The sequence below is a fragment of the Melospiza melodia genome, chromosome 3 (genome assembly GCF_035770615.1).
Source record: "Melospiza melodia melodia isolate bMelMel2 chromosome 3, bMelMel2.pri, whole genome shotgun sequence".
Classification (NCBI taxonomy): Eukaryota; Metazoa; Chordata; class Aves; order Passeriformes; family Passerellidae; genus Melospiza; species Melospiza melodia.
In genome coordinates this window covers 40,817,674-40,844,611 of record NC_086196.1, presented here as the reverse complement: position 1 = coordinate 40,844,611, position 26,938 = coordinate 40,817,674, and the positions used below count along the sequence as shown (strand labels likewise).

General features: G+C 35.0%; 1 protein-coding gene across 12 annotated transcripts in view; it reads right to left on the bottom strand.

The window, feature by feature from the left end:
• The window catches only part of REPS1 (RALBP1 associated Eps domain containing 1), a 63,684-nt gene that overhangs the window by 10,047 nt on the left and 26,699 nt on the right, over positions 1–26,938 (bottom strand). For 2 of the 12 annotated variants that reach the window (XM_063151440.1, XM_063151428.1), the window contains exons 4-13: positions 25,212–25,365; positions 19,185–19,312; positions 18,543–18,705; positions 18,173–18,236; positions 17,139–17,293; positions 12,515–12,654; positions 7,828–7,908; positions 4,792–4,879; positions 3,889–3,990; positions 1,647–1,719 (exon numbers count right to left, since the gene is read on the bottom strand). In XM_063151440.1, the coding sequence (XP_063007510.1) occupies positions 1,647–1,719; positions 3,889–3,990; positions 4,792–4,879; positions 7,828–7,908; positions 12,515–12,654; positions 17,139–17,293; positions 18,173–18,236; positions 18,543–18,705; positions 19,185–19,312; positions 25,212–25,365 (1,148 nt within the window). The remainder of the gene's footprint in view (positions 1–1,646; positions 1,720–3,888; positions 3,991–4,791; positions 4,880–7,827; positions 7,909–12,514; positions 12,655–17,138; positions 17,294–18,172; positions 18,237–18,542; positions 18,706–19,184; positions 19,313–25,211; positions 25,366–26,938) is intronic. The other 10 variants (XM_063151436.1, XM_063151429.1, XM_063151430.1 and 7 more) reach the window with 10 other exon arrangements.

Genomic DNA, 26,938 nt, shown 5'->3' with positions numbered 1-26,938 from the left:
TAAGTGCCATTTAAGTGGGATTTATTGTATATAGAATTTTTGTACAACTTCCTTTTAAAAGCAGTTTGCAGAAGCTTCCTAACTAGCCTAATTTGAACAAGACAGATTTATTGAATCACTGACCTGAATATAGCTGCTTTTTTATTCAATTTGTGATAAAATCTTTTCTATGACTGGCCTCTGCAACGTTCTTCTATAACTACTGTAAAATGTAAACTTAGGGAGGTAAAGGCTACCCAAGTTTCACACAAAACCTGGAATTTCTGAATGTTTAAGTCCAGACACAAAACTGAGTTATCACAATAGAAAAGTTGATTTTCTTAATATTTTCTCTATGGCAATGCTTTTGTAATGCTGTGTAATTCTCCAGCTGATGAAAATAAAATCTAATTATACTGACTCCTTGGGTCATCCCTCTAGCTAGTACAGTAAAAAAAAAAAAAAAAACAAAACACAAATGGAATTAAAAATGGGAGAAAGTGGTTTAAGGAGAATTCCAAGGTATCATTATCTGACACAGCCTTGTCAGTTTTTGCTATGTGAAAATACCAAAACGTAGTCTTGACTAGTGGTAGGATTAAGTACAATGTCATCTCTATACAAAATTGCAATGGGTAGAAGAGGTGCCAGTGGAAGAAAGTAAAAGAGTAAGTGGGACAACAAATTTCCTGTGTGCATACTGCCACAACTACCAGGTCAGGACAGAAGCTCCCCGTGCCATAATGTGGGAACTTGTCAGAAAGCTTCCCTCATCTACACAAGTTCAGAAAGAGAACCTAATCCAAAGTCAAAGAGTAAAAGAACACGTTGAAACCATCATGTTCATAGTGCAAAAAACATATATAAAAGCATGACAGAGTCACATTTTCCATTAGGTAACAATGCAGGAAAGAATCTTTCAAGTTGCTGTACTGACAGGCAAATGGAAATCTTTCTTTGCCATTGAAGTCACCCTAATTATTTTTGTTTTGAAACTTACCTCTGAAACTGATTGTAAGACAGTTAATGGTGTAGCTGGTTTTAATCCTATTCAGGCAGATTTAATGGGAACAACTAGCACCAGCTAGTACAGCACATTCTCTCATGTGAAATGATGCAGTTGTTGGTTTTGTGCTTGCATGGCTTTCTCCAAACCCTTAGTTTACATTGGGCATTTGACTTTGGCCCTTTTTAAGTTTATTAGAAGAGATGGAGTTACAGCCATAGTATTCCTAAAGTGAACTTAATTCTCTTTTAGGCTATAGTGTCATAAGGTTCTTCTCCAATAATGCCTAAATGGATATTTTTAAAAACACAAAAAATTGGTTTCAAGTACACATGCTCTCACATGCTTACATTGCTTTGTATTTAAGGGGAAAGTATTAAGATTCTGATTGAATGTGGAGATTCACATGGAGCACTTGACAGGCCAATCTCAAACAAATTTTTAGACAACTTTCCTTTTTTAATTTTCACTTTCCACACTAATGAAAGCAACATATATTGCTAATACATTAGAAAACAGACTGTTTACAGATTCCTGAGTGTTAAAGTTAGGAATCTGTTTTGCCACCATTTTATAACCTAGTTGTCAAGTAACCAGGAGCTGAGAACAGGCTTCTTTAAACACCTTTTACTTGTCTTTTTTCAGGTGCTACTCTACTGACCGTTGCCGTGTTACAGCATTTCCCATTTGCTCCGGGTCTGAAGCGTAAGAGTCCGAACTGCTGTAACCATCTGCTGGGAAAAGAAAATACAATTTCATATTTGCTTTGCATCATTAGCATACCCTAACAGACAGAAGTAACCAGTAATTTCAAATATCCAATTTCCTTTGTTACAAAAAAGGTGTATGTCCTTGTATTGCTTCCCTGTAAGGTATCATCTGGTCAGGATTCAAAATCCTCAAACCTGAATGATTGAAGGACACAATACAAACCAACTCCATTCACCCAACACAGTAGCTGGTTACTAGTGCCATGTACTGAGAATAAACAATGACAGTAATGTTGTATTTAAAATACAAAACCTAAGTTTTACGAACAGTCATTTTTAAACACTTGACATTCCATCACTTCAACAATCTAGTGAAGAAGAGTAAGGGACATCCAAGGAAAAAAAAGCAAGGGGTAGAACATGCCTGATTTTAGAAGTGCTGAAGGACTTAGAAACCTTAGGAATCAGAAAAAGGAAAGGCTATGTACAGAACACAGATTAATGCAGTTGCTTTGCTACTAATGTAACTTCTGTACCTCCAAGTCTGGTGGTCAACCTTATTTTGGACTAAACCTTTTCTAAAATTTCCAGCTTTTGATTAAGGAAATCTACAGAAATGAAAGATGCTATTAAAGCATCACAGATTCTCAAGGACACCCTTACCCTTAGAAGCTCTGCAAAGCATGAGGCTTTTTTCCCCAGAAATGAGGAGCCTCACAAAAATCACAAGATTTATATGGGATGAATGTAGATAGAAAAATTGACCTCAGGATAATTTATCACAAGAGACTATTCTAGAGCACGAAGTAAACCAAAGTTCAAGGTGGAAGTCACTGGAGCAAAGGGACTCAATTTGTTGCCAGTGAAGAGGAAATTTCTACTCAAAAACATCAAGATTTTTCTGAATTACCCGCTCTCAAAGGATTATTTTAACCTCCTAGGACACTGAAGTTTTCAAAAGTGGTAAGACACCTCAACCAGGCCTCAGAAATGAGAATCCTGCAGAGATTACTTTCCTGATCAGCAAGGCACATTCTTACCTGTTACATTTTTTTATACTTCTTCTCCTTAACATTGCAGGTACTACACAATGCTTATATCTTACACTGCAATGTGGTTGTTTTATTTCACCATGTTCTTCCTCTCAGGGAAAAACACTCTATTAAAGATTAAAAGATTAGGCTGCACTCAGATAAGGAAAAGGGAGCACCGAAAGGCTCTTGAACTTGGATCCTGCACACAGCACTAGTTCCACATTAAAAGATGATGTTTGCTTGTTCTTTTGCATTAGCAAACTTCTTAGTAAAAACAGAACTGTGCTTGAAAAGTAAAACTCAGACATGGTCAGGACACTGGTCAGAACGAAGAGTGCCACTAAAACAGAGCTCACAAGAAAAGCAAAACATATTGCAAGATGGTATTTTCTGAATTCCTCCTGTATTACAAACCAATCAAAGTACTTCTGGTCTTACTAATGCAAAGGATTTAAAATAATGACTTCTTGAAACTTTATTTTTACTGAAGAAAAGTAAGTTCCTGACTTGAAGAAAACAACAACAAAAAAAAAAGGATCTTGGAAAGACTCTAGAAATTCATTCAGGCAACAAATAATCTTGGACCTCTCCAATATTAGATAAGTGGACTAATCAAATCAATATAATGCAACATGCTTTGGGCACAGAAGATACTACAAATTGAAAAGGCTATTAGAATGAAATAAACAGTTGAAAAGCTGCATTTAAAATGGAACATAGAAGTCTGTAGGATTTGCTTAGTAGCTTAACCAGATGAGAATTGCCTGGAAATTGTGGTCAACACATTTTCACTCTTCAGAAAACATGTTACATGGTTCTGAGGAAGACCAATCAAATGCTACTTAGGGAATTCCACTTTATCTACACTGAATTTTTCATTCTAGGATTAAAAGAGAAAACAGCAAGATGGAAAAGAGCTGACAAAAATGAATTTTCTTGAGCACACAAGGTAGGAAAACAACTCTAGTGACACCAGTAGAACTTTCTTAATTACTACTTCTAACACATACTTTATATCAGAAATGTTTCTGTTCTTAGGATAAGTTTATCTCATTTTAGAGCTGCTACTATCCAGCCAGCTTTCATTCACTGAGGAACATATCAGATCTACACTTTGTGTAATGTAAGAAATGAGACCAGAAAGCACTTTGATACTTACTAACTGTATTTCCAGATGAAAATTTTACAGATGAACTAATTTTATTTTCTTCTGGGAGATCTGATGGTTTCACAAGTAGTGGACTAGTAGGGTTAGCATGATCTAGAGGGAAAAAAAATAGATAAATGAACTTATTCTAACTAGCCTTTATTTCTGGCGCCAAAGCTTTACGCTGGTTTTCTGCCCTTATCTAAAGTGCTGCACTCAAGACTAAAACTGGTGTATTTTACATCAGAAATAACACTATGACGAAGTAAAACACGATTTCTCAGCATTAAGAGCTGTGAATTTTCAGCTCTTTACAAGGCCAAATAAATGTTAAAAGAAGTGTGCTGTCAATACTATTAATTCTCCTATGCAGAAGACTCTGCATGAGTTCCATGACTTTAGGAAATACTGGTACACAACTGAAAACTAAGACCCCCCCCCCCCTCTATTCCTTTAAGAAAATTTATCAAATCACCTTGCTTATTATTGACCAGAGTAAAAAACAGCCTGCCAATATTCCCAAATGCTTGCAAGTTTCAAAATAATAAATGCAGTATTTCTGACCACAGAAGAACAAGCTTTATGAATGCAGGTTATGATCTCCATCTCCAGTTTCCTTTAGTATCTAACAAGGAAACCCAGACATTCACCTGCAAGTCCAAATCCAATCTTTATAATGATGCTGAACTACTCTCCAAGAAACATTCTGCTAGAGAAGGTAAAATCCTCACTGTAGCAAATGGCCAATTCAAGCTCTGCACTTATCTGAACAGCAATTCTTAACTCAGTAATGATGCTCATTACAACTTCAGATTTATTCATCCTTGGTGAAGGAGAAAAGTAAGTACATTCAAGGCAGTAAGACCAACTCTAACTGTATGAAACTTCCCAAATTAGCAAGAGAAAATGTCCTACCACTTCCAGTTCTTTTAAGCTCCATTTCCTGCATGTGGATTTTGCTTGGAGTCATTCTTATAGGAACTGGGTGCACAATTGCAGTGTCCTGTGGAAGAGATCACAGTTATGGTAACCTAGCTTAAATCACTCTTAAAAGAGTCTCTAACAGCATGTGCAATGTTAATTCTAAACAAAATTTCATAGATTTAATTTATTTGCACAGCTCCAGGGAATTGAATATACCCAGAAAACCAAAGCTCTCTAAGCTGTAGTCTCTATAATGTTAACTTAGCTACTTAAAATGGCACTAGGATATGTTTCTATAGATAACTGCAAGTAGGACCTGAATTTTACCAGCTTTCCACCATTTCTAGTGTATCAGACATCTGGTACTTTGAGCACTTCTTAAAAAAAAAATCACCCAAAACAATTTAAACCCTGACTCCTCAGCTTTACTTATAATGGCCTCAGAAAATAATGGCCTTTTTAAATAGCATGAATAATGCTCAATGAAATAGGTACTTTGTAGTAATTTCAGACATTTTCTGGAGTCTTTAAAATAGCAAAAATCTTCTAAACATCAGTATAATAAGCTCTATGGAATATACCTCTAGACAGGCACTGGCCCTACACTTAGGCATTAGTCATTCAGACAAGGGGCTCTGTTTAAAGTACTTTACAGACAATCCTTTCAATTTAGTTTGAACACTGACTGCAGACAGCTTAAAAAAATAATCTCAAAACTCAGAAGCAGCCTAAAAATAGTGCCAGGGCTGTCTGAAATTTTTTACTGTCATCCATATTCAGAATACATGAATGGGTGGGCCAATGACAGTACAAGAACACCCCCAGATTATATTAAATTTATCCTAGAAATAACAAGAAGTTTTAAAACTACCTTTGTATCAGAAATTTAATCTGTTCTGACTACTCAAGTAGATCAATTGCACTAGGTGTAATACATCTACATTGGTATTTTCTGAAACTATTTCAATTACATTCACTACCCTTGTTGCAAGCAAAACCACTTCCCAGTCACAGCTCAAACTTTTTTGTTGCAGGAAGCTTTTAGGAACAGTTACCACCTTAAAATATACTGCTTTTTCTTCCCTCTGTAACGAGATTACCATGCAATGATCACTTTTACTGTGGCTGCTTCAGACTTGTGCTATAATCTAATGTGCAGCTGGTACAGAAGTCATGCCTCAAATAGTTAAATGGATTTTATATAATGCATTAATTTACATCATTAAATTCATTTTACATAAAACAACATGTTACCCACTTTGACTTACAAAAGGCAAATTGTGCTCCCATACTAAGGGATAGATGCACTGTTCTTCCACCTATGTTTTACTTCCAAAGCAGCTACTTTTCCAACTAAAAAAGACCTGGTTTGTGAATTTACTCTCTAGATAGTTATTAACAACTGCTCAAGAAAGCTGGTTTTCTCTCCTCTGGGGAACCAGTTGTTTCATAAATCATTCCTATGCATCACTACTGAAACTGCTAAAAACAAAGTGTCTGCCTTCAGCTAACTGAACATTTGTCATCATTTGTTCTTATTTTAATATTGAAAACAAAGACTCTAACCCCAAAGTGTGTTATCCTAGCAAGTATCAAAGATGCTCACCATTCTTTTCTAAACTATAAAAACTATAAGCATTTCAAGGAAAGTACTCAAGAATGTGATCAGCCATAAAAAAATTTTGCATTCCCTGTGAATTTCTCTATATACATACACAAAACCATGTACTCTATAAAAGAGTTTTTCATATACCATCACTGCTCTAATTTTTAGATCAGTACATGAAAAAATTCAAACCTCAGGTTTCTGTCATCTGCTAATTATGTGTGAAAATAAATTATTGTCTTATTATAGAAACAAGACAGTGACAGTCAAGCAACTATACACAGCAAGTAACAACTAGGAACTAATTTACATCATGTTTACCTCATTAAAACATAAAAATACAGTGTATTTAAAACAAAAACCATCTCAGACAAAAGAGGGCTTGTTTTTGCTTTCAGTAGGACATTTTCACTTGTTTTGAATGTTTATTAAAGGTTAATTCTGAGCATGGGGAACAGTGCACTTTGAATTCTAGCTTTCAGCATCTGGAATGCTATTTCTACATGAGTATCAGTGTTAACTTTGAGATTGGAGTGCTGATGCATTGAAAATCTATGCACATTTATGTATTCTGTCTTTTCAGAAGTGACACGTTTAACACTAAAAGCAGTTAAATGTGTATTATGTGCACCTATTACAGCACTACACAATCAAATGGACACCAACACTGTAATTAATTAAATTAAAATGGACACTTGGTGCTAATTAAGTCTGTAAAAAAAGCAGGATGAAAGCAGCAGCTAAATACTTAATTTCTAATGCATTTCAGAACTGCTTTAATGTCACATGGTGTAAAGCTTAAAACCAGCAGAACTTGAAACACTGTAGTGTATTTCTGGCTCCCAAACTTGGCAAGATATTTAACTACATAATCCTTCAGAGCACTCCTCACTGAGTAAAGCCTTAGAACACCACAGGTTTAGCTGGAGAGATACTAAAAGCCTTATTAATAAGTAACTTGGTAAAAACATTTGGAATACGAAATACCACACCCATCAAAGCTCAGTAGCTTTTTTTTCACTGAAGTTGGCCCTGTTTTTGTGCAAATCAGGCTCTGCTACTCAAAAAAACCCCCAAAATAACACTGAAGACAAATTCTACAACAGAACTTGTTTATCATAGGGAGTGGCCCTTGCACCAACTTGCACATATTTTCAAAAAAACATTGTGTTTAAATTCTTTGTGTATGACAGACTATGACAGAAGTGTGGTATTAGGTCAAAATCAACAGGAAAAAGCAATCAGAGATTAAACATGAGCAGTACTAGAAAACTGATATTTTGAAAATAAGCAACCAAGTTATTTGCCACCATTCCCCAAAAAGCAGTCCATGGAATCATGCATAACAGATAAATACAATGAATGGAAATTCAGGGTTAATAAAATTAATTTCAAACAAGCAAGCTAAGTGATTGACTTACAGGATCAGCTGGTGCAATGTTAGAATCAAATTGGGTCAGAGTTTGTGAGCTTGAAGAGCGTTCGCTAAATGTCTCCCACTGCTGAACAGACAGAGGAGAGAAGTCAGCATGATGAGGAAGATGAGAGTAAAAGATCACTGAGGAGATTTAGCATAGTAGTTCAGAGGTTGCACTGGAAAGAACCATATTTGCACAGGAGAGTACTTCACTTGGGAAGTACACTGATATATATATTAAGTATTTCTATTTCTGAGATTGTTGTGGAACCAAGTTTGTTATCTGTCAATATAAATATTTATATTCACCTTTTATAATGAAGATACAGGTGCACAGGCAACCCAGAAGTACCTTCAGAGTTCACACTTGCCAATGAACATCACACAAGGTAAAAGAACTGCTTAAGCCGTTCATGTAATTTAGAGATAAAAACCAGAGACATGTTGTGTGCATCTGTAGTCATAAAATCCACAGAAAGGTTCCTCAGCTTTGTAGCTGCCAAGTTTCAAATCTATTTAGTAAATGCTGATTTTCTTATGAAGTCCCAGACAAATGAACACTGAGCAGAGTACTCAAAACACATCACTTTAGCTTGCCAGTGCAACCCCCGAGAAGTGATTCTACGCCATAAAAGAGCATTTCCACAAGTCTAAATCACTGACAAGGCAAAGAATTAAATCCAAATATACTGTTGATTGCTAAAAGCAAATAAGTCAATCTCTGAACAATTTTATAAGATATGGGCATGCTGTATCAATACATGGCTGTCAAGAATCCTCATGCAAACTGAATCAAGTTATAGCCACAACTGGATCAACAAAGCATCGAAGTACATAAAATTATTCTGTGATCTAGAAACCAGATTAAAAAAATCACAACAAGAATGCTAAGCCTGTTATATTTTGGTAAAATAACAAGTAAATATTAAGCAAGTTTCAAACACTACAAATACAAGTTCCAAAAATTAAAACAAAAAAATTTTTAGTGCTCAGAAAATTCAATAAAAATTATGTTTGTTATAGTTGTGGAAACAACTTGGGTGTTGGGCTCTATGACCCTTGTGGTTTCTTTCCAACTCAGAATATTCTCTGTGTCATATTCTTGTCCCATCTCTATAGGTAAATCAATCTAAATGATCCCAGAAGACACAGGACAAACTATATGGTGTTAGCCAACCTAATCCTGTGTTTTCCTCTACACTAAACTATATTCAGTGAACAGCCTGTATGTGAACCAAGTCTAAAACAGTTATTTCAGAAATAACTTCTTAAGGAAATTCCTAAATAACTGTTTACAAGCACATGAAATCAAATTCAGGAAAATATTAACTAAATTTGTAATTGCTCTCATGTGTGATAAAACTTCTTGTAGAGAAAGAGCTTTATCTCCTCATTTCAAATTTTAAATGAGGGCAAACATTATGGATTTCCATTCATATGGGGGTGGGTATCTTTTCTGGTTGTTTTTTGTTGTGGTTTTCTGTTGCTTTGAGGGTTTTGTTTGTATTTGTTTTTAACACAAAACTACCCTCTTCATGGACAGAACCTACCAAAACCTTTTTAGTAAGGATTCCCAGCTGCTCTGTCCCTGTTTAACATTCCCTGCATTAAACAGTTCATCTCTGTTCACTCCACCCCTTCAAGAAGAGGCAGCACTGCAAGTAGTTTGGAGCTTCACAAACCTGTGAGTGAGCCAGTTTTTACTAAGTCAGAAATTTAAGTGCCAAGTTCTGCCAGCCTTTCTCCTGATTTGGCCTCTTGCATTTGCACAGCTGCCCATTTTCAGGAAACATATTAATATTTATCTTAGGTCTACCACTACCCTTTTAAACTTGATTTGGCCAGTGGCTTCCCAGTTACTAGTAAGACTGGCAAACAGACCATTTCATTACAGAAACATTAATTGTTCCAAAAATTCCATTGGGCACACACCACTTCTGTTACAGTTAAGATAAATGGTAAAATATTATTTGTTACAGATGGATGCTTAATCTCTCTTACCACCATGCTCTGAAACCAAACTATAGGTACCTTTATTACTTGTCCTTGGGCTCACTAGCTAGGCACAGACAGATAAACACCAACACCTGCTCTAGGAAATCTGCTGTTGTGCTCCATCCTGAAATACTACCAGAAGCCAGCTACTGCTAATTCCCCAGTTAACAGAAAGCTAAATGTACTGAGAATCTACTGGACTGCATCTCAAACTTTGCAAAATTTAAAAGCATTGACAGGGTAAAAATCATGCTAGCTAAAGCTGAAGTATTTGTCCTGTCCAACTGCAAAAATGTTTTAAAATTACTTTCAAAAGGTTAATTACTAGAAACTAAAACTCACAGCAACCTGAACCATTATGAATAGAACACCAAGATATTTGAAACAAGGTGCAACAATTGTGAACTTAAAAGTAAATCTCCCTGTGTTAAAGCTAGTATGACAGCTGCATGACACTCAACAGTTTTCAACAAAAAATTTGTAGTAGGTTTTTCTATTATTTTAAGCTTCAAAAATTAAGTGCTCAGCCTTGAGACTTGGATGGAAAAGACATCTGAAGTGAGAAAGAAGTGATGAGTGAAAAGATGAGAATGTGAAGCATGTAGTATATCGAAAGTTAGGCAGATTTTCACGTTGTTCCTTATGCTGAAGTTTTAAACTGATGCCTTGGTCTATACCTGGGAGCCTCCAGTAACTGGGCCTGGCAACTGGATTCTATAAATCAACTATGAGCAAGAAAGAACAGAGTAACCAACAGCTTTGAGACTAACAGGATGAGACTGCCTGGAATGACAGATAATACAAAGATGCAGAGCTTTTACAAGCAATTCATTTGTTGATGACACTTATAAGAGGTTGAAAGAGGAAACAATTAGACTGGGGCCTGCAGCAATACCAGAAATTTTTTCGTGGAATTAAAACCTTGAGGACTTTGACCTGATTCATGCTGAAAAGAAATTGCCGAGAAGAAAGAAACATGCACAGCAACACATCTGAAAAATCAGAAATTCCTTTGGGTTAGAACAAAATACTAAACATTTAGTTCAACTCTTATTTTAGTATAGTTAGTATCCAGTAGTATAGCTACTGTGAGAACTTTTCCAAACCTCTTAAGCTATAATACACTTTCAAAAAGAAAGTGCCACCTTAAGTGAATGGATAGTCAGTTTCGTAAGTCAAGATTCTGGCTGACTGTAATTGTAAGTGACTTTGTTCCACTAGTGGAATTACCCTATTCAATGGGTTTGATTTGCATTAGACACTGAAGGATCTGTTCAATTTTGAGGCAGATACAAAATTATTAGCTTATTAAATCTTTATTGAAAACACAAGGGAATGTGTCTGGGCAAATTTTAATAGAGATGCAGACATTTACAGCTTTTTAGCAACAAGTGAATGACTCTGCTGCACCTTCCTCTTAAAACATAGCTTCTATTTGACAGAGTCACTCTGTCAAATAGAACAACTAAGAATCACTAAATAATTTCCAACATTTTTTAATTTGATAAGGATGTGACTATGAGGCTAGCACTTGCCTTTACAAGGAACTGCATTTCCCTGCTGAGAAATGAAGGAAGTTTCCTCTGCTCCTAACTTTAATCCTAAACATGTGCTTATTTTCTGCTTCATGCTGATTTTCCATTGGTTTGTCTAAATCTTTTAATATCAATTTTCTATTCACTTGAAGTCTAACAAAGAAAGAAAAAGAACCATATAAAGCTCTTTTAATAGAAGGCAATACTTAGCTACTGACAGAACTATCTTACATGTTAAAACAAGTTTTCAATTCTTATTGAGTCCCAGATTGTCAAAAATAGTTTTCCAAAAATAATTTCATTCTTTTTTCCCCTCTCATAAAGAAAAGTAAGCCTACATCTTCTTTGTATATGGCTCCAGTCAGAAACTTATTTGGGGATCAGAAGTAGCTCTTAAAACATTGGTTTATTCTAAGTCAGAGGCAAAAATGTTAAAACAGAGCAACAAGAAAAATCTAGGAATCAATCCCTTACAGGCCTTCTAAGCAAATGACATTTGTGGGGAAAAAAAATATAAAAAATACTGCTGGCTAACTTCACCTTCAAATTTTGACAAAATACAGCTCTAACTGCAGAAGACTGCTTATATAGCAAATATATGTGCTTAAGTATGATGAAGCAGAAGTATGTAACAGTAAAACTTTAAGATTTAAATAAATTTAGCCAATGGCGGCTTCAGATTCTACTCTGAGTCTCAGCTTCTGAAACAGGGTCATGACTTCTCTGTGTTACTGATGATGTTTCAGGCTACAATCACCTCCAGAAATAAGTCTCAATGTCCAGATCTGTCAGAAACTTATTCTGTAGTTTAGCCAAAGTGTCTGCTAAAACAAGTTCTTCAGAGGTAACAAAAATATGCCCTAAATGAAAAAAACTAGGAATTAATTCAACTTTACCAAAACACGTTATGAGATAAATTTTGTGGTTAATGTAAAGCTTAATTACCCTTAATAACATTTTAAATAGTATCTCACAATGAGATAGAAAAACCAGAATGAAAACTTTTTTCTTTTGCATTTTAACACATAACCTTCTTGTGTCTATTGTCCTGCTAACTGTTTAATGATTTGTGATCAGCAATTCACTTATGACAAATCATGGACACATACACAATTTACTTATTGATGGGCAGCAAAATAACTCTTATGTAAAAGCACTGACCTCACTGCTCTGATTCAATTCTGGCCAGGTCTGGTTTAGGGATGGCATTGATGGAGACTTGCTTGGAGGTGCTTCTGCTGGAGAGCCAGAGTAACCTACCTCACCAGTCTGTTCCCCAACTTCTGAAATGACAGGAATCACTATGAACAAAAAACGTAAATCGAATTCAGTTTAATTTTAGAAGAGTTGCTCACATCTTATGGAAAGTGCAAAGTGCCCTTTATTTTAATCTTTTTCAAGCAAATACTTAGCAGCAGACAAAACCCACAAAAACCCAAGACCTCTCATTAAGTTAAGTACTGTTAAAAACTGTTTATCAGGTACTACTCTTATTTTAAGGATGTTCCTGAAAATCAGACGTTGAAGATTACTCTGTACCATCCTATCCTCCCAGTACTTAGCCTTTAAGTGGCTTTTTGAGGTTTTCATTACATATAGAATAAAGTTTTTCTTACAGCATGAGAAAATAACTTGCACTAGTGTTTATTACATCATATCCTGCACTGAGCATTTCATCTTACAGAATAAAATACTTCCTTGTATGAAAGGCCAGAGCAAAACCAGTATCTCAATACAAACACAAAAAATATGACAACTGATTAAGAAAACCATTCCCCCTTAGTTTAGTCTCCAAATAATATTAGCTTCATGCCTCCTTGCTGAAACAGTGGTGTTTCCATTCCCATTTTGCAAATTGAGTAAGTCCAGCAGCTGTCACATTGCAACTGTCCTTTGGCACCGTTCAGTTTTCTTTTGAAGTAAATCTGAACAGCAGATCAAGCATTCTGTCTAACACAGTACAATCCTGCTTACAATATCTCCTATTCTAGATATCAAAATGCAAGCTAAAGCCAGGCATTAAGATGCTCCAAAAACCCTGAAAGTTCAGATTACAACTGTACAGCATATAAGCAACAGTTGAAAAAGTGACTGATAAGTAGCGGGACATATTAGCACGATGTCAGCAGTCCACAGAACTAAAACTTCAAACAAGACAAAATATTAAACAAAAAAAAAAAGTTTAATTAAATTACCATTAAAAAGGACTGCTGCATGGGTATGTGCTTGAAGATGCTTGCCACAAGAGCATGTTTTACCAATACTTCTTTGAAATGTATAAAATTTACTGGTTTCAGTTTCCTGAGGAGCTGAACTCTGCAGCCTTCTCTTCTGCTAAGACAAGTCAATATTCTGCCTGCTAATTTTCATTAAGAATAAGCTAATAACAAATCCAATGTCAAGCTGAACTGAAAACACTTGAATAGTCAGTGATTACCACCTGTACCTCTGAAAAGTAACAACCCATTATTGCCTCCAGAGAGCTGCCAGGGACAGCAAAATGCACAGCCAAAAAGCTGCAGACCAAAATGAAATTAATTGTGCTACCTTGAGGTCAGATTTAACCAAAGTGCTACTACCATGAAAAAAACCACACACAAAAACCAACTCTTCAGAGTTTCAAAGGTCATGTGAACTTTCTTTAAATAGCCAGACATGAGGCTGTTTCCATAATGTTTCCAAAATTATGCCCAGCACCTAGCATCCTGAATTGCTTTCCTCTAGGTAAAGCAATAAAAATAGGTTACATTGAGGTGTCAATGTCACCAAATAGTCAAGCTGACATGCTGTGGTCATTGCAAACAAAGTAATATATAAGTCCAAAATGCACCAGGGGCAATATTTTGGAAATACATATCACATGTTAATTAATCTGAAGTTAAAGTTAAAAACATCAAAATTCTTGTTTTACTGATGGTATTCTACATAACTGAACTAACTTCTGGTGTTAAACACAAAGTCAAAAGATAAGGCTGAAAATTATTATGGATAGACTACATAGCTACTGTAATTCAAAGAGTTCTGTAAATACCTACATGAAACACGCCTATGACGTTCTATGGAAAATTTTAAGGGTTAAAGTAAATGTGTAAGACATAAGGCATGGCAGATTTCTTTTCTTACAAAGAAATGGCATTGTGGCAGCAACCCAAACAAAAATTCATAGAAAAGTAAAACTTGCTTTTCAGCTTTTGTAAAGGTTGTTAGCTTTTACTGAGATAAAATTGAGTTTGAAGGAATTACAATTCTGTAGAGATTTACTGCTGTACTACAAAAATTACCAACTATACAAATGCTTAATTACACAATAAGTCTGTGCCATGTGAGAGAAACACCTATCTCTAGTTATGAAACCAAATGTAAAGCAAGATCATATCTCAAACAGGTTTGGAACACCTGCAGCTGGTCACACACTGGATTCACAGGGCTGATGAGGGAGAGGCTGTCAGAGGAGCTCACGAGACTTCTTCCTTTGCTGTCTGAACACAGCCCAGAGGGTGCAAGGAGCCCTTTGCTACTCCTTCTTCTGCCCAGTAGTTCAGAAGTCAAAATGGAAAAAAAGCAGAACTTTGCAAGTGCAGAGGATAAGTGCAGAAGATTAATAGGAAACTTTGTAACAAAAGAACAGGATTAATAATGGTGCTGTCAACACTTTTGAAATAAAGTTTGCCATCTTGCACATTGGTTTACAAGATATTTGAGCAATTCATCTTCTTCAACAGTTTGACTGTACATTATTCACACTGAGGCATGTCAGCAGAAGATCATCAACCATTTCTTTCTTTGAGAAAGTTTTATCCCATGCAAAAAGTGTACTCTTAAAAAGACACTCTGGTGTCATACTTTAGTTTCTCTTTCTAAGACAATTTTGGAAGAAAGCTTTAATGAAACACAAGCTTTACAGGAACTGAAGTGAAAAATTATTACCAAAACTTAACTGGTTCATCTTTCTAGGCTGATTTACAGTTGTTAAGATGAATTTCTGTAATTCGTCAATCCAATAGACAAACCTATCACTAACTTTTAAATTAGTAAATGTATGCTGTTGTAACTAAACATAAAACTACAGCCACATCAGTAACTTCATCTGAAGTATTTTACTCAACATGGAAGTTTTGGCAATAGATCATGTTACGTGCTAGGTAAGAACAGCTATTTCCAATGCTGCTGATCCAAAAAAATAAATATATAAATAAAATAAAGCTAACTGGATAAAAATCCACAAGTTTGCAAGAACTTCAATTTTTCATTGTAGATTTTAATTACTGCAGAATAAAGTAGCAGATTGTCCTATTTTTAAGCATGGCTTACATAGCAAGGTAAACTTTTAACTATCACTAGAACAGGGTAACTTCCCTTTAATACAAAAGGAAAAAAACTTCTAAAAGCAAGTTGCCTGTAAAATGAGAATAATAAACATACCCGTAATATTTTTGGTTTAGTGTCTGATATATAAAGTTTCCAGACAACTTTAGCTGAAATCTAATACCCATAACAGATCAAGACAAATATAGCTGTTGGATGTGGAGTTTTGGGGATTTTTTTAGTGCTTTCTTGGTTTTGTTTTTGTTTTTTTTGTAACAACTGTTTATACAAATAATTGTTATTTCACTTCCTACCAAGATTTTTTGCTTGATCACCACTTTAACACAAAAATTGAGGGAATGGAATGGTTTTTGACATTTCCTAGGTTTTAGCTCAATAAACTGCAGCTAGTTCTCACAAATGTCTTCACCATAGCAAAATGCTAACTCATACTGAAAACACTTCAGCAGCAGCTCTTTGAAAAGCCAACCTACTCCCACAGAAAATAGGTTCATTATTAAAGCAGAGATAATAAGAAACACAGTATCTAGTTTAAGAACTCCTCCATAATTTTGAGATTAAAGTCTCAGACAGCCTCCAAACACAGTATGAAAAGAGTCCCCTTGAAGAATTTAGTGAAAATAAATAAAATTCTAGCAAATCATTGTACTTGTGCACTCAGAATGTAACCTGAGTTTCCAAGCAAAAACTGCTTGTTAAAAAGTAATCTAAAGCAGCTTTAAAATACTCATTTTTTTATATTTTAAAATAGATAAAGGAAACTAAGATGGCCACAGACATCCTGTTTTTAAACACCACTTTAACATGGAACAGTAGTTTGTTTTTCACTTACAGGACTAAGTTTTTGGCACATATTAACAAGCACAACTCATACATTCAGTGGTTTTTCTGGGAGTATCAAAAAGTAAAAGGCAATGCACAGAACAACTAAGTGCCAACACAATAAAGGATAAATCTGCTTTCAAGTCAGGAGGTGAACGTAAAAAAAAAAAGGGTCTGTGGTACTGATCCTGCATTTTTAAACACCTATCCTGTCCTTAGCATTGAATCTGGGAATATTTTCAAAGTACCTTTGATACTTAGAATATTTTCATAAATGAGAGTGAATAGAAAGCATACTCGTTTGAAAGTGAGTCTAAAGTATAGCTGGCTTGGGGAACTGAAATACAATAGCTGGTCATGAATAAAATCCATACTGTGACAATTTTATTTTCCTTAACCTTTAAAGGACACTGTCAGTATTTCCAAAGGTAATAGTGTATGTGTACTGCTCCTAAATAACTGCCCTCTACAGAAATATGTACATGCTCAAATTAGCTCTGAGCAGTAAGACCTCTAAAAATTGTACAGTGCTTTAGTTCATATTGACAAGTGCTTTCTTTCATACAAACAAGTATCTGCTGTAACAATTAAACCATAATTTTAAAATACTGACATTTGTGTTGAACCCGTATCTTACCCGTTGAGTCTTCCAAATCAATCAACTTGGGCATTAAACTTTCAGGTAACTTTTCTGGCAAATCATACCCATTCTTCCTAGCAACTACCAGATGAAAAGCAGCACAGAACTCGTCCAATGTCAGTGCACCATCTTTATCAAAATCTGACAGTTCCCTAAGAAGGAAAACTTGGTGTAAATAAAATTTCTAAAGATTACTTTATTTCCAAAAGATAGGCTTCCGATTTTGCTACTTGGATGAGCAAAGTTTACTGTTCCCTTTATCCTACTAAACACTTCATATTAGCACTATGTGCTTTACTCCTCAAGATGATGAGCCTTAATTAATAACAGCTTACAGATAATTTAAAGTCACTTTTATCTCTCCTGGTTTTTAACCCATTTAAGACAGTACTACACAGTATTATCAGCCTCAGATTTTTGGCAAAGTGTACTACTGAAATTATAGTGCCGAGGCAATGTCATTAAATGGGAAATTACCTGAAATACAAATCATTACACTAAAAGAAAGATAGCACCTGCCAAGGTAAGCTATTTAATGACAGCATGCAATGATGCAGTACAAATTCCAGAATACAATGAAACAGAAGATTTGCACAAACTCAAAGCTGGATTTGTCACCACACACCACGAATTTATTTTAAAAGGTGTATGTGTACATTTAATTTAAATTTACTTACACATAAATGAATAAATAAATATAGGTAAGGAATTAATTATTTAAATTTAAATGCATTTTTAACAGTACTCATTTCACAATACCCATTTAACAATACTTCAAATAAATTGCTTCTAACTCTGAAGAGTTTGGAATTTTCTCAAAATGCCTCGTAAATAGTACCAGCCCAGGCCAAAAAAATCCACTAAAGTAATACTGGCATAAATATGAGCAGGACTGAACATACTAGTGTAATTTTACTTAACAGTTTCTAGTAAGTAATTATTACATGTCTATCAGGTGTCATCTTTCCAACATTTATCATTAATTAATTATTGTTATTATTTTAAATAATCACTTAACTAATCACACTTACCAAATATGAGAAAGTTCAAGAATAGGTAGTTTTGACTTAGTGAAAAATTCTTTAGCTGCAGATCCTAAAAAATTGCAACAATCATTTTTAATACTTAAGGCAAGTGAAATCATTAGAAGACTCAGACCTACTGTAAAGGTGATGAGTTATTTAGCAAAGATTCTGGGAAAAATGGCACTAATTACTAGGGTTAAATGAGGGAAAAAGCAAATTAGTTTCTAGTCTTTCTTGACTTACACTGAACTATAGTAGAATATTATCAGCAAAATGCAGAACTTCCTTCAAAATAGTATGCAAGCCTAAGTACAAAACAAAGTCTTTGTAACAGAACTGATGCACCCACAATTATATTTTGTAAAGAGTAACTTACCTGGTATAAATCCATTTAGATCAGGTTGAATGGTTTTAAACTGATTAACATAATACTGCCTTTGTTCATCAGTTATTTTCCAGGGGTCATCATAACTACTTGATTGCCTACGAATTTCATTTGCTGTTGTAGCTGATGCTACAGTTCGTACTGTTGTCTGGTCCTGAAATGAAATATTTTTCCTCAGTATTATCTACCTAAAATGCTTCTACGAATTCTCAACTTCTTGCCTTCAAAATATAAAGCATTGTTAAAACTCACAGTAGTTTAAAAACTGCAGGAAACCATCAGCAGATGGCATCTCCAGAATAATGGCAGGATATTTTTGCACACTGATACAATATGGAATGACCGCAGGTATGTAAGCAGAAAAAAAAAGTATGGCACATATGCATAAAAAGCTAAATACAAATGTTTAGAAGTCATAATTGTTGACATTTAAAAAATTAGTAGCTTTCATTTAATCATTCCAAATTAAGGCAAATCAACAAAACAAGTATCTGTTGGGCAAATAGCACTGAATTGACTACAGCACAGATACACAGTAAACAGCTGCAATGAAAATTATGAAGGAAAAAAGAAACTCAAGGATTGCAACATCAATCTGAATGAGGCAAATCAAATACCAATAAAGTGTCACACCTGGACAGAAGCAGGATGCATGGCTAAAAGAGCACTGGTTGGTGGGGTATCTGCAAAACTGACCCAATTTTCTTGATGGGGTGGTGGTGAATGGCCAGACCATATGGGATCACTAGAAGTAGATGAGCCTGAAATTAGAAGAAACATTTCCTTTTCAAAAGACAACCTTGAAAACTGAGAAAGAATTGTGGATATGGAAATATCTCCTGTCACGGAGATATACTACAGAATGATGAGAAAAATGAAAACCAAAGTGCACCAAGGTGACCAAGTTCACCTCCTGAACTCCTCACTTCTGTAGATTTTTATATTATGTTAGCTTAAATCTGCACTAAAAAGACAGAACTGAGGAATGAGCTTATTGCAACACATGTAAATGTAAATTGGACTTTATCCATTTGATGGGTTTTGAATGAGTTAATAAACACTCCACAATTTTATTTAATTGAAATAAGCAACACTTGTATGGACAAATGCTATTTAAAAGTGGCATATGATATTAGCATTTGACTTCATTATCAATATTAAACATTTTTTCATGTTTTAGTTCACCATTCAAAGAACAAAGTCTTGGAAATTCTTTTTAAGAATCAGGTGTTTTGGCAGAGACAATACTTTTCCTCTACATCACTTCTACACTATCTTAACTCAGTTGCTTAAAAACAGGCCAAGAATAATAAAAAGCATCCATATAGAATGCTGATATCTGCTGTCTATTAACTATCTGACACAACAGTTCAAATTGACCCAATGCCCTGCTATAATCCACTTCTGAAGAACTGTCAATGTTCAATATCTTATTATTAAAATAACGATGAAGCAATTACAGAAAGATAAGGCCATCCACTGCTCTACATACAAAACAATTAAATTTTTTAAAAATTGCAGTTGCAAATTAAAAATTTAAGGAACTCAGAGAAGAGAGAAAAACCATTTAGAACAAATCTAGAAGAATTCCAGGACTCCATTCTACTCCTCGATTCCTGAAAGAAATGCTGAACTCCTTAAATCTAAACAACATCTGTGAAACTGATGAATCTACTCTTCTTGCACAACTAAATGCCTTCTCTTGAAATATGCCAAATAAAGTCATACTTAGATAAGAATTTTTGCCTTGTATGCAGAAACTGACTTCCTTTTAAAAGACAGGTCAGCTTCTTGTGAGTTTCTGTAAACCCTCTGCACAAGAAACAGGACACTGATGTCATAAATTGAATCCTGCTAGTAAGATTTAATTTCAAGCAATAAATACCAAGAAATTTTTGTCATGATGTTGGTTAAAAAAACCTGCTATGACAAGTGCATTCATATAGAGGTAATCAATTTATGAAGCTCATCAATTTATGAAGAACATCAACAATGTCAGGTTCTTGAAGCCTTTATGACACTACACTGCAGTAAGCAGAATGAAGGAAATCTGAGAATCTGTGAGGCATGTTGAGGACAACATCTTAAGTGACAGTATAACTGTTAGTATACAATACTGCTATCTAATACCTGGCAACATGAAATTACTCTTTCATTCCATAAATGAAAAGTAATAAGAAAAATGCTTAGAACCAGTTTATCTTTGCTCTTTTCCTACACAGAGTAGTCATAATTGTGCAGAACACATTTAATTTTGCATTATATTGAGTAAAAAGTAGCATTTGCATAAGGAGATTTTTTTTTTTTTCTTGTGGAGAATTTTTTCTTCCTACGTTAGCTTTAATATGATGAAAAGGCACTATTAACTGCTCATTTTGTCTGAAATCCATCCTTCACTTTTGGAAGCTCCTGATGTGGCCTGGAGCTTGTAGTGACTTTATCCAAAAGTGCTGAGAATAAAGGTAAGGCATCTGACAATGCTTTATTTGCTCTGAAGCTCCTCCTCAGTAGTTCACCTAATTCTCAAACACTAGAAAGAAACTCAAGAGAAAAGCCCAGTCTCTTTCAGGCCTAATAAGACAGTCAGAGGCAGACAAGACCTTCCTTTTGATACTTTATTTATGATACACTGACTTTCCCTTTCCCTACCTCTCAGACAGTGACATTATTACCATTAACCTTTTATATGTTTATTCCTTCATTTCTCTCAACAACTGATCTTGGTACAATTCAATTAATATCTCACTTAGCACAGCATCTATTCCAAAGCAGTACTTTGACAGCAACGGAAATGCCAGTAGCAGCAAACTGTGGTACCTTGAACATTCTTGCATTATTCTTCCTGTTATTTACCCTCCAGTGCAATGTTTTAGGACAGAGGATGGGATGGCTGGAGAACACTGGAGAAAGATTACCAGTAACCATGGAGACTTGCATCTACACACATACTCATGGACTGCCACCAGCCAATAACTCAATTTGACAAAACCAAATTGGAAATAGAAATGTGGAAGAGAAATTGGAAGAAAACTGAGTCACAGAGAAGACTCAAAGCCATTGAGTCTTCTCTGTTTATTTCATGATTTGTAACCCAATGAAGGAAACCTTCAGTGGTCTTTGTGCATCTTCATCAGTGGGAACACCTGCAACACCACTTTAAATGAATAGGCCCAAGACCAACTATCAGATTTGAATAAGCTGGTGAAGTCTAATGCTCTATGTTTAGCATGAAGACCTAACAAATTCCTGTAGCTGCTCTCTTCCTACAGCTTGAATATCTTGTCAACACATTGACAACTCCAGGAAAATTATCTAATTTCCTGTGGAATAAATCTACCCCCTTTACTTTGAGATATAGACGGAAATGCAAGAAATATTCTACCTAGTTAACATGTACTTTTCAATAACTAAACAAATATTGGTTTACTAGAACTAAATTTTCAACTAACTCTGTAAACTAAGAATTGCTTTCCTTATCATCAATCTGTGGTGAAACAAAACCAGAAGCTGAATACAATTCTGACAACAAGATAAAATGCTGGAGAGCTCTTATGCCCAGTAAGAGTATTCTAAAGCCTGCAACAAGGCCAACTATCATCAGTTACTGAAGCACTAACTAGGGGACAAAGGACTGTTCAGTCCCCTGCAAGCCCAGTAAATATCTTAGAGCTCTGGAGATGCAAGGGAGCTGTTAGCACAGTAGACATATTAGCATTCAACTTCATTATCAATACTAAACTTTTTTCCACTTGTGGACACGTTCCACTTGTGTCCCTGAAGTGTTCATAAATGGCTACAAAATCCCTCCCAAAGAGAAGAGAAAGAAGTATGGCTTAGGGCTGTAATTTCCCATGGATATTCAGATATCAACGCAAAACTCTGATGTCATGCAAAAGAAAGCTAACACATATCCTAGGACAGAAGATCTCAGATTTTTTTTAACTTGTTTTAGATCGTTATTTAGATATTATTTAGATCATTATTTAGATACTACCAACATAAATATTCTGCTTTGCTTCCAGTCCCAACAGACAACAAGGCAATAAAAAAATATTTTCTCATTCTGACACACCACTCAACTATCATTTAAAGTAGGGAAGGATTCTTTCTCCCAAGTTTGTCAACATCATGATCTTATCTTAAACTGCTAAATCAAAAGCACCTGAAACACTTGAGAGACTCAGGTTTTAACAGATTTGACTCTGACATTGCAGGATGAGACCTGAGCTAACTATAAATATTCTACTCAGGTAATCAATGTCTGTCACTGAATTTCAATTCCTGACACTAATGTAAAATAAATGCAACCTTTGGGGCTCCCTTTACAAAAATTCTTGACGAGAGATGGTAACAAGCCTTGGATTCTGATTTCATATTTGTAAACACACTGAGCTAATGTGACAGTGCCTCAGAAACCAGTAATATACATACAAGGTATTAACACTACCCTAACTGAATTACGGTGACAGGACAACACAGTGACAAAAAATTGTAACATCCAAATTCTTTTGTTCTGTTGAGATGAGAACAGGTTTTCTTCCAAGAAACTGATAACTACAGCTATGAGTTAGATTTCTAATGTAAGACAATGTGTAAGATTTTTAAAACCAACAATTGACTTATTATCTAATAATTACTCTACAGCACAATTCAATAGAGAAAACACTGTTTAACTTTGTTCATAGTGTTAATATGAGAATTCATATAATTCATACAATGGAATGTTTGCTATGCATAAGTCAGAATCTTCCAGTTTAAATATATCTTTCTTCAACAAAAAAAATTAGATTTGATTTTTGCCCTTCTGGTTTAGGCAACATGCTGTTTATTATCTGACCCACCAGAAAGATTTTCACAATTGAGATTCCATTATTACAGTTGACAACCTCACTATGTGAAATAATGTTTGAGAATAAAGTGAAATACAAGCAGAGACCTGGGTTCTCATTCTGCTTGGATCACAAATGAACTGGCACAGCCCTACCGATTCACCTGGTTTCTCAAAAATATCTTGCACTGGAATCAAGATGAGCTTGTAGTACTGATCTTAAGAAAACTAATCAGCACTCTATCTGGTTCTATCTAAATGTCATGATAACATAATTTTTCTATAAACACTGTCCTTAAAATGCAGGATCAAGAGGAGAGGGAAAAAGCTGAACTGCCTACGTACAACAGCTGAAATTCATAGCAATAATTAATCATCTGCAGTGCAAAAGGATGATCCACAGTAAATTGCACTGAAAATTTTTGTTAAAGTAATATATAAAAAAACACTTTGACTTTAGCATTGCCAGAAGACACAATCCTTCTACAACAGCATTTTTTAATTACTTTAAATAAACTATGAACATGTTCCAGTATGGAATATAAAATCAGGGAATACTGAGCTAGTTCAGAAATATACTCAGACAACTTCTGAAAAATTTACCCATTAAACATCATAAACTGAAATATTAACATGGTATTGCAACTTTATTTTAAAGATAACAATATTGAACTCTTCAACACAAGGATGAGTTTGCATACTGTCCTGGAGTATGTGACTTTTTAAGTTAGAAAAACTTCACAAGCTAGAAATCAGACACACTTGTATTTCAGCTTTAGAGAAACAAAAGTCAGCTGAACTACAGGAAAAGGAACATTGAGAAATCGAGTGCTGACAGTGCTTGGACTGAACCCTTAGAAGAGATTATATAAGCAATGAGCAGACTAATTTATTTTTTTTAAATTGTAAATTGACTGGGAGGGACTTACTAGCAAACAACATTCAGGACACTAGCATAAACCTCTGCATACAACCCTTTTCACTTCTGAAGTTTTATTTTCTTATCCAACCAATTCTAATAGAATCCCTGTTCCTCCATGGATGCTTAGAATTACAGAAGGACAATAATTGAAAAGTGACAGACCAATTTTGGAATATCATAACTGAAATAAACCAAGCAATCACAGTTCAATTTCAAACTACAACCTACAAAATGCAACATTATTTAGCAGTACCATCAAAATCAAAACCTGAATTACAGTTGCTCCCAAATTTATTAAGACTACTAGGTATCAGAAAAGAAAAGAGAACTTTTAAAAATAAGACATATTAAGGGAAAAACCTTTAAAGTTTGAATACAGTGATACAATAACAGGGATGGGCTTCATATTAGATGAAGAACATTAAAGGATGAAAAGCTTCACTGAAATAAGTGGTTCTACCTTGACAGACTGGAAATGCAGACGCTTCCATTGTTTACATAAACTTTAAAGAAATAAAATTAATTGTTCAGGCAATTCAGCTAATCTACCACAAATATAACTGAAGCAAACAATATATTATCTGCTGCTTTCCCTTGAGGCCCCCACATTTGCAGGTATGCTGACAGCTTCTGCACAATTTCAACAGGATTATCAGTTTTGTTTTTAAAAACTTTCCACTGGAAAACTTAAGCATTCCTTCCCTCCCTCCAAACCCTTAGCAATTCCCATGTGACACTAATAAATGGATCTGCCATATGCAAGACCACAGATTCTACAGTGCTGTTATCAACACAGACACTTGAATCTGCAAGAAAATTTCCAGGACTGGAAAACACAAACTGTCCTAAACTCATTTATTATACTTATTTAACAATTCCACAACACTGAAGCATAACAAGACATTTATACCTGGTTGTACTTCACTAAATGGAGCCCAAAAAGGCCCAGGTGCAGCGAGGGGTCGCTCATTATTCCCTCCGCTGGGATGGCGGTTGTGCTTCCTCCAGGTATGCGGGGAGGTTGGTGGGGATTGCTGTGGTGAAACAACTGGAGATGTGGACTCCTAACAAAACAAAGGAATCTTTTAAAATTTTTACTACATAACTAAATACATAAAAGCCTATCTAAAACCATTACTTCTAGAAACAACCATCACTGCAGTTAAACTCTCACTTTAGACAGTGAAAATTTTTGTACTTATTAAAATGAGGGAACGGGAGAAGTCAGGTACAGTATAACTAGGACTGAACACATTTACATCAAACAATGTAATCTAATATATTTTTAACATGACATTCTTAAAACAACAGCAATGCTGAGTTAAATGGCTTAGATACAGAGGAAACTAGATTGTAAGATTCATTTCTGATAAAAGTTACATTTGAAACCAGATCTCAAATACTTACTGTGCAATTTATTATCATACCAAATGCTAATCAAACGATTCACAGTCATTTACTTTCATTTAAAACAAACCAGAATTAAGGATTGATGAAAAAAAAAATCACCAAATAGGACATTTGATTTTTTAATATGCAAAAACACAGATTCAATTTTTTAAAAAGAATGGTGCCAGCTAAGATATACTTCTCTGCTGTACAAGGCAATGTTGCCATAATTCTAAGGCCCACACTTCTCTTTAATCCCACACTATATTTTACTCTCCCTGAACAGGTGGGAAAAAAGAGAATCACATGTGCCATTTCTACATGGAATCAGTTCTCATAAGACATTCAGATTACCACTTTACCTCATTTCAAATAAAATATAAAGGAAAAATATTTTTTATTGTACCAAGTATTCGTGTAGTAGAAAGTAATTTCTTCCATATAGCTTTATATTTTGAAATTCTTGTTTGCCAGTTCTCCCTATTTGAACTGAACTGTACTAGTGAAAACAAGGAAAAAAAGCAAATCTTGAACTGCAAATATCCTGAAAAGTAATAACAAAGCCGAAAACCTCAAAATCTGTGTCAGCAGTACACAAAGTTGGGTACTCTACGTAAACAGGCATTAGCATATTATCAAGTACCAACAGACAGACTGAATGTAGGCTTCCCCAAAATTACCCAAACTGATTTACTCTGCCTAATATTCAAAGACCATTAAGCTTTTTAAAAAATATTACACCTATGAAAGTCTAAAAGTGTTTTTAAAAGTTAGACAGCAAGGTATATTCTAAAAGTATATGCATCCTAACAAAAAAGCTTTAGAGCCACAATGGCTGGTAATTTACAATATGTTGATGTAAAGTTCTGCCTTTCTTTTTGCCCTCTGATTTTCCTACTCCTTGTGAAGTGAAGCCATCTTGGTTGATTCTGCAGATGAGGTATTTTCTGGAAGTTCTGATCATCAAGTCAGATTGCCTCCACTAAGTTTCTAGGCCACAAGATTTCAAACTTTCTATTCCAAGTATTTAAATCATGCTCATACATACTGGCAAAGAGTTTTACAAAATGGCTGGGAGCAATACTAATTCAGTTCAGCTTTTAACTGAGGGATCAGCTGACTGCACAGTCCGTGTTACTGCTCCTCCACAGCACCTCTATCAACTCAATATCCTTTTTTTGGTTGCAGCTACATGCCTTTCTGAAATGTGCCTGAAGACTTCTCCTTGTTGTATTTAGTTAACAGATT